Consider the following 13401-nt stretch of genomic DNA (forward strand, 5'->3'; position numbering starts at 1 on the left):
TTGTTTTTTGCTCCTAATTTCTACTTTGTTGTTTTGCCCTCCATTTTTCACTGTGCTCTGGAAATAATTTAATTACAGAATAAATTAGTGAGAATAAAAGAATAATACAGAATAAAAGAGGGAGAATTGACCTAAAAGGTAAATATAATAACTAGCCATTAATAAAATGAAGAACAGATTTATTTCTATAAGCTGAAAATAGCATGAGCCAAAAGCTCATTTTAATTGTACTGCCTTAGATATTAGATTTTTTGGTTTTGGCCAAAAAATATGTTGGGCTTGGAGAGATGGGGAAAAATCATGCAGGTTGATTTTGATGGATTTCACCCTTTCGTTGTCCCCTAGGCATGATTCTAGAAATTAGAGCTGAGACAGTGTATCAATAGCTTGGGAAAGGTAGATCAAGTAGTGTAGAAATTATTATTTGAATGGACATCACTTGTCTGCTAGCTTCCTCCTCTCTTAGGGTACATCAGCCAATACACCTCTTAGGAATATGGACATATGTTGTTTTTACGAATTAGACTTGACACAAAGTTTGCAGAATCAAGGTCAAACACAAGTAACTGTTTGTGACACATTTACTGCCTCTAAAATGGAGAGGTTTACAACACATGAAGGGACGATCAATCATAAATCCCAGGGAATCAGTACCATAAAACTCTGGCTGCCATCGCTTTACAGGGTTCTTGGCACTGTCAGATACTTTAAAGGATTGTGTATGAAGAATGAACGTTTCATTAATCTTATTTGTTTGTTTGCTTGATCTTTTGCAGCAACAGACTGACGATGTGCCAGAGTGCCAATGCGATGTGGTCACGGTGGAGTGCCATGCTAGTGTGGATTTTGCTTCTCCTCTGTTGCTCTGCAAATGTAGTCAACACCATCCTCTACCAGGTGACCGAGGAGCAGCCGCCCAACACCCTGATTGGCAGCTTGGCATCTGACCAGGGCCTTCCAGACACAGGTCACCTTTACAAGCTTGAGGTGGGCGCTCCTTACCTCCGTGTGGATGGCAAAACAGGGGAAATCTACACCACGGAGACCCCGATCGATCGTGAGACTCTCAAGGACTGTCGCAACCTTTTCGAGGGTGATCCTTGTTTCCTAGAATTTGAGGTGTCTATTACAGATCTGATGAAAGGCACAGGACCTCGGCTCATCGAAGGCCGCATAGAGATCTTGGATGAGAACGACAACACTCCACAGTTCTCTTCACCTGTCTTGACATTGTCGATCCCTGAGAACACGCATGTGGGTGTGCTATTCTCAATTCCTGTGGCCACCGACAAGGATTCTGGAAGCAATGGCATCGCCGATTACGCGCTAACGACTGGCCCTGAAGCTGCCAACCTTTTCAGCCTGCAGGTGGCGCAAGACTCAGATGAGAAATTGCCACAACTCATAGTATTGGGTAACCTGGATAGAGAGCAGCGAGATTCATATGACCTCAACATAAAAGTGATCGACGGCGGCTCTCCACCTCGCCAGAGTAGTGCCCTGCTCAGGATCACCATTACAGATGCCAATGACAATGTGCCCAAATTTGAGAAGACACACTACGAGGGTGAGCTGCCAGAAAACAGCCCACCGGGTCACTCTGTTCTACAAGTAAGTCATCTTTTATATATATATATATATATATATATATAAACTTTCGATCTAAAACTAAACAAATAGAATAGCATGATGCCAGCAAGGGGGTCAGTTGTCTCAGAACACACATACTGGCAAAATGTATATACCTTAAATACATTTATTTTACATTATTATTATTATTATTTCCCTTTCTTATAAGGTCATGATGTAAGTTTCGCATTGAACTCACCTATAAGCAAGTATATGTTATGCTAAACCTTAAGAAAATTGGGCAATAAGTAATATAGGAGCTGATTTGACAGCCTGGAGATAGAAGTGCACTCAAGCCCAACATACAGAGTCTGACAAGCACTTGTAAATGGAAGTCTCAGTTATCCCAATGGGCTTTAGCCTCGGTTCCCACACAACAGGGTTAAAGCGGAAGAAATGGGAAAGCCAAATCATATTTTCACGGGCAATCGATTGATCCCTCATGGTCCCTTTAAACACAAGCTTTACAAAACAGGAGAGAGGTATTGACTGGCGGTGAGAATTACATTTTGAACTGTTGTGGAAACGAATGCGCTGCTAAGATTAGGATAGCCGTGAATGCTGGAAGCTTTCCAAGATCAATCTGAAGCAAGTGTCCACGCAAAACAAAAATTTTAATGACTGTTAATCTCTGTCAACAATTAATCCATGCAACCAAGTTGTATTCAAAAAGCATGTCAGAAGACTTTATTTTCCTCTAAGTCCTCATAAGCATCCTTTGAAGCCAAAGTAAATAAGCAGTAGTGGTATTAAAACAGCTTAATTTTATGATTTCAGAGGGTTGTAAGTGTTGATGGAGTGTTTTAGCTTGTTCAGAGAAATGCTCTTCAAATACATTAAATAAAATGAATTCCCAGTTTTCATGGCGGATGAAATGGAGTGACTCATATAGAGCAATAATAACTTAAGCACCATGAATAATCTTATGACTGACTCAGATTAAGGCTGTTCTCTGTAATACATGGGCTGAAACACCATGCATGTTTCATACACACCCAAGGACAAAAAGAGGAGAGGAACAAGGAAATCTTGATTATTTGAAAGCTTTAATCAAGCCACACTTTGATTTATAGTAGTTTAAAATTATTCCCAATTTCACAATAGACCTGAAGGATTTATACAGTAGAAATCTTTGCCAAGACTGAGTAACTCAAATTGACTTCATCTAGCAAACTACTGCTAATTTTGGATAATTTGACTCAGTCTAATCATGATTAATCCCACTGAGTAAATACATTTCTCATTTCTCTTCTTATATTGAATATTGAATAATAATAAATTGTTTATGCATAATTGTACCGCTAATTAGTGAAAGCACAAACTGCCTTTCTAAAATCAATTGAGGTGTGCTTGATATTAAATTCCTAGAAGATTCAGTATATTTATTAATTAGACTAAATTAGTCTTGTGGTTGGATGAGCTTCTAGGTCTTTTTTTTTCCGGTTAATAAAGCATGTTTTTTTGCCATGCTTATTTTATGCAGTTTACAATGAGCTACACCTAGTTCTGATATTCCTGACTACGCATTTTAACCCTTGTATTGACTCTGATGTGTAAAACTGTGATTATATAATCTGTTTTGTAAACTGATGTTTCAGTGCTTTGCTTAGTTTCATTTTGTGTTTTGTGGATTTAGGTGAAGGCCAATGACTCTGACATGGGGCCTAATGGAGAGGTGACCTACAGCCTTCATCAGGCACCATCAGCAGTCCAAAGGCTTCTTAGCATTGACCGCAACACAGGCACCATTTTTGTCAAAGGCTCGGTGGATCGTGAAGAAATCAGCATGCTCAAGTTCTATGTCCAAGCTAAAGACAATGGTCCCCAATCAAAAAGCTCCAAATCACTTGTGACTATCACAGTGAAGGACCAGAATGACAATGCACCCTTAATCAGGATCCGGGGCATTGGTCTTGTGACACATGAAGATGGTGTCGCTAACATATCGGAGGACATGCCTGTGGGCACAGCTGTGGCTCTGGTGGAGGTATTAGATAATGATGAGGGCGAAAATGCAGTTGTGACCTGTGTGGTTGCAGGGGACGTCCCATTTCAGTTGCGTTCAGCTAGCGAAACTGGCAATGACCGCAAGAGGAAGTACTTCCTCCAGACAACCACGCTACTAGACTATGAACGGATCAAAGACTACAGGATTGAAATTGTGGCAGTGGACTCTGGCAATCCTGCACTATCCAGCACAAATTCCCTGAGGGTGCAAGTGACAGACATGAATGACAACTCCCCGGTCTTCTCACCATCCTTGTACCAGGTGGAATTTGCTGAGGAGAACCAGCCAGGTGACAAGGTTCTGGATGTGTTAGCCACGGATGCTGACAGCGGGACTAATGCAGAGCTGACATACAGTATAACTGGTGGATCAGTCCCTGAGGGACTGTTTGAAATTAACCCTAACACAGGAGAAGTACGTGTCATGAGCCAGTTGGACCGTGAACAATTAGATCACTATCAGTTTCTAGTTGCAGCAGCTGATAAAGGTGTACCAAGCTTGAGAGGAACTGCCACTGTTGTTGTTAAGGTGCTCGACAGAAACGACAATGACCCCAAATTTATGCTCAATGGTTACAGCTTCTCAGTCCAAGAGAACATGCCACCCCTTAGTCCTGTTGGAATGGTAACAGTCACCGATCACGATGAGGGTGACAATGCTCGTGTTCAACTCTCTGTAGAACCAGACAATGGCAAGTTTATGATTCAAAATGGAACGTACACCATCCTTTCGACTATTTCCTTTGACAGGGAAAAGGAGAGTACCTACAGTTTCCGACTTAAAGCTGTTGATGGAGGTGACCCACCACGTTCCTCCTACGTTGGCATTACTATTAATGTTCTTGACGAGAATGACAATGCTCCTTATGTCACCAAGCCCTCGAACTCCTCATACAAGTTCTTGAATCCCCGCACCAGCCCAGAAACCCATGTAGAACACGTTGAGGCTGAAGACATTGATATTGGTTTAAATTCTGAGCTGGAGTTCAGTATTGTAGGGGGTAACCCTCATGGCTTGTTCCGCATCTCTTCAGAAGGTGAGGTTACGTTGGCTAAAGAGTTCACACCCAAACACATTGGTCTCCACCGTCTGGTAGTAAAAGTTAGGGACAGAGGCACACCGCCACGCCATACGACTGCACTGGTTCACATCTATGTCAATGAGACCATCGGCAATGTCTCACATGTCGAAGGACTTGTTGGACATAGTCTTTATACGCCACTTGAAATGGACATTGCAGGAGATCCAGATTATTCTCATGACCAGCATAGTAACATTCTCTTTGGAGTCTTGGGCGGCCTTTTTGTGGTCATTCTAATCATTGTGGTGGCAGTGATCATCAGGCATGTGCTGAAGGAGAATAAAAGTGGCTACCAAGCAGGCAAGAAGGAGACCAAAGACCTTTATGCTCCCAAACCAGGACCTAAGAGTAATAAGAACAAGAAGGCAAAGAAAAGCAAAGCTCCAAAGCCTACCAACCCATCTGAAGAGGACGAGGGGGGAAGTCTTCAAAAAGGCCTAAAGTTCAACCTCATGGATGATAACGTCAACGATAGCCCTAGGATTCACCTGCCGCTCAACTACCCCCCTGGGAGCCCAGACCTGGGGCGACACTATCGGTCTAATTCTCCTCTGCCATCCATTCAGCTCCAACCTCAGTCACCTTCTGCCTCAAAGAAACACCAGGCAGTGCAGGACCTGCCGGCCACCAACACCTTTGTAGGAACCGGGGACAACAACTCAACAGGCTCAGACCAGTATTCGGATTACAGCTACAAGGCCAACTCTTCAAAATATAGCACCAAACAGGTAGGAGACGACTTCGAAAGCATGGCAGGGTACCACAGTCCAGAGAACCACAGAGGGTACCACAGCCCAGAGTACCATAGAGGGTACCACAGCCCAGAGTACCATAGAGGGTACCACAGCCCAGAGTACCTCAGCCCAGGGTATCAAAGCAACGGGTATCACAGCAACATGGTGTGGACTAAGGGCATGTATTAGGCGGGAACTGAATGAATGTCAAACCAAAGCTGCACTGATCACAAAGCATGCTCATCACTTGATTGAAAGAAATTTGTTTTTATTTGTCAATCCTTTTTTTTGTTTTTTTTTGTTTTTGCAGTTCTGTAGTATCATTCATATCCTGAAGGAAACATATGATTTAATTTAATTATTAATCATTTAAATGAAGGAGACAATAGCGCACATTCTTATTTTTATTTTCTTAGAGAGACGTTTTCATTTGGACAGTGTTTATTTCTGCCCCTCAAAAGATGAACATAACTACTTAATAGCCTATGAAACACATTTGTGGTGTAAAAACACATTTTTGGTGTAATAACCTTCAGACCAGGGTGATGTGCCTTTTTTTCTTTTCTTTTTTTTGCCCTGAAAAACAACAAATAATAGCAGTCATTGTTTTGATATCTTTTGTTAGGCTAGCTTCAGGTATTTGCACACTTGTTAATGTGTCAAAATTATTCTAAAAAGCAAAACTTTCACGTTGTATTTTTGCATAAAAAAGAAAGTGTGCTGAATAGAATAAAATACACAGGAAGGCCGGTCAATTAAACTGAACGTATTTGAACGTTTCCATGGCACATTTTGACAGACCTTTAAAAATGTCTTTAATTATTTGGACCTTGTTAGTCAGAGTTCAATTATTTATACAGATTAATGACTGATATTTCCCACCTTCTTTCTCAAGCTTCATTGATTGTGCATGCAAAAAGTGCCTTCTTTTTGTTATGTTCATAAATGAAATGGCTTAATGCAGATACATTAGCTACTGATGTCAAAGTGTGCCATCAAGCATTTTTGAATTAACTGCGGGATTTTCAGTCAGGCTGTGAATAATTCACATTCATTGTAAATAGAAAGCTACTTGACATTTAAATGTAACATAGATCACTTTTCTATAATACTGAACAAGAAAACCAAAAATGAGTATAGTTTACTTTGTCTTGGATTTTATTAGCAAACCTTTGGAGACAATCATTGGAAAAAGTTTTTTGTTATGCAAGTTGTATATTGTGAATATTAATAACAACCTGTTTGTTGTGTGTGTGTGTGTGTGTGTGTGTGTGTGTGTGTGTGTGTGTGTGTGTGTGTGTGTGTGTGTGTGTGTGTGTTCATCCCTTATTATGTTTGTTTTGTGGAATGGCGATGAACAACTTACAGAAAAGCTTTATACAGAAAAATGTACTTAATTCGTTCTTAACACACCAAACATGTTTTGATACCAAATTTGTAAATATACAGTTTAGAACCAACTAGATAAATAATAGATCTCAGCTGCTTTGATAGTGGCTCCATCTTTTAATTTTTGTACATTTGATGTTCAAAGTGAGACGCGTGTTCATATTTAAAGCAATAATCACTTGTGTGGAAAGATGCAATGTTAAAATGATGTCCTGCAGGAGCGGCACATTTATACAACGCAGCACACGCATCATACAAGTTGAATATGACACAACACTTTGCATTCTGTGTAGAGCGTGTATCATCTGTGGAACTGTTTAAAGCTGCAGACATCCCCACTTCTGTTTAATTTCTGTCATGTGTTCTTTTGTTTCTGTTGATTTGCAATTTGTATTTTGTATTTTTTACAAGTAAAGAAGTTGGCTTTCAATAAAACTTTTGTGAAGGTTTTACATTGTGGATTTAATGTTAAACAGAATCAGTGCATTGAAATTACTCAGCAGGGGACACTAATTCTTAAGGTACAGTATTTCATTTCCATATTCCCATATTTATTTATGACATTGCCCTTTCAATGCATCACATTTTACCTGTAAACATTCACTTTTTATTTATTATCTGACACCATAAAATGTCTACTTCAAAAGCTTTTTAAAATTCTCACAGTACCAGTGAGCACAGGTCGATGTGGTTGCATTACCGCAGCTTTTATTTTAAGCTGATATCTAGACAAATGGATTGATTTTGCTTAACTTCTCAGCAAGTTAAGTTTTATAGTATTCACGAAATGCCAAAATGTCCGTTTTGAGTGATCCATATCTTAACACAATTAATACGACACATTTACAACATCACTCCTCTGGGATTGAGCCAAACATGTAGTCATTTGCTTTTTTTGTGTATTTCTGTGTGTTTTTGTTTTTCTCATTCCTACTGCACATCACAGGAACAAAATCATGTTCCAAGAGGATTTGAGCAGTGCAGACTTGGCGTATCTGAATGACCCTAGAGGAAAGTGAGGTGTTTTGTACAGGTCCTGTCAATCAAAGCCCATTTTTTTGGGCCCCATTTTTAGATTCAAGGAATAGGATCAAGGTATGGTTGTCAGAGGTCTTGTTACGTTTTTTTGTACAATCCGATTGGCTCATTGTATGCCGGCAGCTAATCTGGGCCACAAAAAAAAAAAAGAAAAAGACACACACACACACACACATGCAGCCTTTCCTGCCGTTGCTGAACATTTAAATTCTAGCAGCGTCTGCGCTTCTTAAAAGCTGGACGATTTTGCCCTCAGCTTGCACCGTCACCATGGCAACGGACTGACCAGTGTGTGTTGTATGCTGACTCACAGACTGCTCTGAGTGCAGGTGGGGGGACAGAGAGAGAGAGAGAGAGAGAGAGAGAGAGAGAGAGAGAGAGAGAGAGAGAGAGAGAGAGAGAGAGAGAGATAGAGAGATGGTCATTCCACACCATTATTCCATGTACTCTGTTCATGACACCCTAGGTGCTTCATGCTAATGGAAGAAACAGGCCATTCATTCATTCATTCATTCATTTGGTCACATTCCCTTCTATCATGGGCTAGCACTGTCCACTTTACATTTCATTAAAATTAACTTTGAATGTGGTCATATATTGAATATTGGACTCTACTGTACCTTAAGATTGTCATTGTCCCTGTGATCTGCTTTCAATGACAGAAATCAAAGAAGAGGGGATAATGCAGCCTTAAACCAGTTCCTGTATGTGCTCGCATAGCATTTCATTTCTATACATTGTTTGGTATGAAAAATCATACAAAATATAGCATACCGTGTTATTTAACTAGTCCGCAAAGTCTTATATACACATTTATAAATTCTACCTTTTACCTTCATAAGAGTTTCATCCTATTGTGCTTGTTTAGCCTCCACTCGGTTCTCCCAGTTGTAAAAACTTCAGTCAGAGCGTGATTGAGAATTAGTGGATGTCGCTTTGATGTCGGTCCCTTTCATTTTAGGAAAACATGAATTAAAAGATAAAACAAGAGGCTGTCCATTTGTTCCCGCTTCTTCTCGCTCTCGTGTGGTGTGGTCTTGTGACTGTACCTGTTATAGAGCAAAAATCTATTTTTTGAAATGTAAAGTCAATTATGCAAAACAGTTCTGTGGTCTGGGCTGCGGTAGGCTACAGCAGCTGCGAGTCACCCTTTAGCAGCTTCAGTAGTATCTTTATCTCAGCAGTCTGTCCACCTTTCTTTCCTTTAAATAAGCAAATAAGTGCCTACCATTGCTTAGCGCTTAATCAGGCAGAACAAACTCGCCAGTAATAATCGTGACTCATACGGAGACAATATAGCTGAAGGGGGAAAGAGGAAAACAAAATTGTTTCAAAGAAACTATGATGGAATATTAAGCAACCAGCTTCATTTGCATTATTCAAGTGTTTTAGTTGACAATGCATCTAATTAAAATAAAGAGCTGTTAATTGCGATGAAGCCCCTTTTCCGCCATTCACCTTGACTTTAATTTTTTAACACATAGAGAATATGGAGAATCATTAGCTTTGCTGTGCCTAACACCAGCAAGAAGCACCAGACTGACAGCATCCTTTGTATGCATTTTACAAGGGAAATTACACCATTTGGAGTGATGCTGCTAAATTGCACTCTTTGCACTCTTTGTTTTACATGTGCTATTTAATGCATGTGCATTTCATTATCTCAAAATGATGAGCTATATAAGTCCTAATTATTTGATGAAAAATATACATTGACAGTTGAAAAAAAAGTTGACTTTAACACGAAAACAACTAAGAAAATAAAAAATTGAAATGAGTCTTTATGAGATAAAAATACATGACATAAAAAGTTGCTAAAAATTGTCATATTTTACTTTTTATGTTTTTTATGTCATAATTATCTCAATTTTGACTCATTTCAGACTCATACTTTCCCAAAGCATGACTTTTTCTAATGTTGCAGAAATGTGCTCCCACATTTTCTGTCACTGCATCCATTCTTTTGAGTTTTGTTTTAAGAAGAGAAGGAAGCATAGATAAGAAATGAAGGCAGTAACAGTGACATATCTGTGTTTTGAGCTTTCCTTCACGTTTTGTTGAGGGAAGGAAATAAGAGAGGAAAGAAGTGGAAGGAAGTGACAGTGGCATCTGTGCCAGTGCATTGCCATTAAAAAAGAATGGAATGGAAGGAATAAAGGAAAAAATAAAGGACACTGATATTTCTGCCTTTTGAGGTTTACAAGTTTGTTGAGAAAAGAAAGGAAGGAATGAGTTCTGGATAGCCCTGTTGCTTCATGGCATTTGAGGTGTGAACTTAATGAGACACATAACTAAGCTTGTCTTTTTGTTTGTGTTGGGCCATGTTGACACTCTGTTGTAATATGCTAATTAGTTGCCAGTGCCTTTCATAACATGCTTTTTGTAAGTCTTCATGTGCTGTACTCCTAAAATTTGAACGTGGTACTGCCATGAAGATGTCTCTCTTTCCATGGCTTAAAATGCTGTCCCCTTAGCACCTCTATGTTATTACTGTACTTGTTTCACAAGATACGTTGCTGTCCTGTGGGCTTAAATCTGGGACAACAGTGGCAGACAGGTAGATGGCCATCTTGACGCACACACAAAGGAGTGTTTTTGCCTCTCTGTAATCAGTGAATTCCTGAGAGTACAAATCACTCAGCGAAGGAGAATTACTCTAGCCTTGCTGGTGTGTGAGTGAGTCACAGCGAAGGCACGTGTGCAAGCCCTTCCAGCTCTCTGGGGGAAAGATAAGGGGACACGCATGTACGAAGGTGAGCAAGAACACAAAGGTTCCTCTATGTGGAACTCTGACATTCACTGTCAGAGCCTCTCTCATTAAGGAGCCTGTCTCTGGGATCACACTACAACCCGACATCAAGGTCGAACACATTAGCTTTCATTTAGCTCTATTATCTAGATTATCTGAGCTGATCTAATGATAAGTATTAGCAAAGTTCAGCTCTGTGGTCAATGTTAAAGAACTAGTCGACTGTCAGTTGCTGCTCAGTTGGGACTGAGGCCATATGGCTCTCTCTGGGCATATGTGTACCATTATTTGAATGGCCTCTGATTAGTGATTAGTGTGTTAGGACATGCTAATTGGGAAATGTTTCCGGTTAGCCTTTAGGGTTTAAGGCTTGGCCAGCTGGGTGGAGACCAAAGGACATGCCAGATTTTTAACCAAAAGTACATACAACTTTTTGCTAAAACAGAGAGCCTCTGAGGAAAACAGAGTTCAATTATTAATAATTCTCATTATTATCAATGTTAAATTAAAATGTTTTGTTTCTTAATACTTTTGTGGAAACCATGATATATATTTTTTTCAGGATTCCTTGATTAATAGAATGTTTAAAAGGACAGTATTTTTTTCTATATGGAAATCCTTTGTAACATTATGTAGCCTATTTTTCTGCCACTTTTGATCAATTTAATGCAGTGTTCTCAACTGGTTTGGCCATGAAACCCACATTTTTCCATGGTCATTCCCAAATTTTTAGGAATTTGAACCAAGCTAATTTAATCCTCAAATTGCCACCAGAAGTGCCATCCTTTTTTACTTAACATACACATAAATTGTAAGAATATAACGCTGATGAATAACAGTATAAGGAGGTAGGGTAGGCATATTTTTAATTATAATAAACACTTTTTGTTATAGGCTACTGGCAGGGATGGATTATGACTTGTAAAGGCCCTGGGGCCAGTTATCTCTATTGTTATTGTAAGCTATTGTTATCCAATTTTTTGTTGGCCTTCAAACACCTTAAAATGCACATGTACTGTAGGTCCGAGAAATCCAAATTTTAGAACTCCCCTAATACCTCACATTTCAATGTGTGTGTTTGTGTGGTAATGTGGGCTGATGTGGCTACAGTGCCAGGGCTGAATTTTCAAACCAGTCTGCCCCCTGCATATAGGCCTACAATATTATTCTCTGTATCGAATCATGTTATCTTATAACCCCAGACCCTGACGTTTCGGGCTCAGCCCCTGATGTTTTAAAAACCTAGAAACGCCCCTGCTTTTGATATGAAACATAGTCTCAGCTTTCAAATTATGTCAATATTATTACGAAATTCAAAGAATAAAGACCGTTTTGGCGAGTCAAAGCTCTTCTTTAGTTAGTAAATAAATTCGAATGAACTATGTTGGAAGATACAGTAGCCTACAACTTGCTGAAATGTATCATGTCTCATGTAATCACTCAATCAGTGCTTCAACCACGGAAATAGGTCAATAAAACAACTGGAGAACAATATGTCACGTAACGTAACATTTACCTCAGAAAAGCCATGACCACAGCATTTAAAATTAACTTGGCCTATAGAGAGGAGTATTTTTGCTAAATATATGCACTATATTACATATAATAATTTTACTCATATCATTAAAAATATTAAAACGTTATTATTATAAAAAACATGTTATATTTGAGTTGTTAATTTCAACTTTTAATAATAATATCAACTCCCTGTTTGTTTACAGCATTAGTGAGAGATTTTTCCTTGAGAAAAATTAACATGTAGCTATATATGGTACCTGATATTTATCCAAATTAATTGATGTAAACATTGTTACATGTTGTTACTAAACTTAATGAAATTCTGTTTGGTCAGCAAATGGTTTGAGAATAACAATACACTTGTGATGCAAGTTTGATTTATATTCATAGGCTGCCTGCTGAACATGGGTTTGAGCTCTTATAGTTCTGAACTCTCAAAGTTCAGATTAATGCATTAAAATGTAGAAAATATCTTGCCCCCAAATCTAGAAGAACTGAGGTCCACCCTTCATAGTCTCATAAAATCCTGTGGATTGTTTTGACGTCACTAGTCTAGTTGTGATAGGTATTACAATCTGATTGGACCAGTCGTTTCGAGTGCTGTGGCTACTAAAATTTTGTTTGACCTGTAAAAGAAGCTGTAATTTCCAATATACACTCTGCGTTATTGCCTTTTTTATTTGAATGTGCATCTTTTACAGTCGTTCAAACAACTGTAGAGTGAAGGGTGTACGCTTTTACTTTTTACAGTTAAATAATAGCTATGCTAAAACATACTCTATTGCTCTCTCTAGGCCCATTTTGTTGGATAATTTATAATTAGGCAATATATATATATAGCTTTATTACAGCAGTTATGCTGTAATAATAAATAGTTATTTTTCCAATACCTTTCACACACAAAAATAAGATCAAAGAGTGGTTCTAATAAATATAATTTTAAACAGGATGGGACAATATTTCTGTTGTAACGTCTCCAGGTAGATGAAGAAGAAGGCAAACACGAAGATACAAATAATAATAAAGGTTTAATTCTCACAATAGATTCCAACAGGCGAATACACGAAACAGTGTGCAATGCACAAACAATAGCCGACAAAGACATGAGTGAGAAGGGGAACTTAAATACAGAGGTGATAATGACACGACAACAGGTGATGGTGATGATGAACACAGGTGATGAGGATGATGATGACGACGTGCAGGTGAAGGTGATGAAGACGGAGAATTCTGGGAAGTGTAGTGCAGACACAGA

The 13401-nt window shown here is 39.0% G+C and overlaps 1 protein-coding gene across 3 annotated transcripts in view; it reads left to right on the forward strand.

Moving 5' to 3' along the window:
* The window catches only part of pcdh1b (protocadherin 1b), a 172548-nt gene that overhangs the window by 7376 nt on the left and 151771 nt on the right, over positions 1-13401 (forward strand). For all 3 annotated transcript variants that reach the window (XM_079893439.1, XM_079893440.1, XM_079893441.1), the window contains exons 2-3: positions 777-1611; positions 3266-5446. In XM_079893439.1, coding sequence (XP_079749565.1) covers positions 790-1611; positions 3266-5446 — 3003 coding nt within the window. In that variant the 5' untranslated portion in view covers positions 777-789. The remainder of the gene's footprint in view (positions 1-776; positions 1612-3265; positions 5447-13401) is intronic.

The sequence above is a fragment of the Squalius cephalus genome (genome assembly GCF_949319135.1).
Source record: "Squalius cephalus genome assembly, chromosome: 14".
NCBI classification, from domain to species: Eukaryota; Metazoa; Chordata; class Actinopteri; order Cypriniformes; family Leuciscidae; genus Squalius; species Squalius cephalus.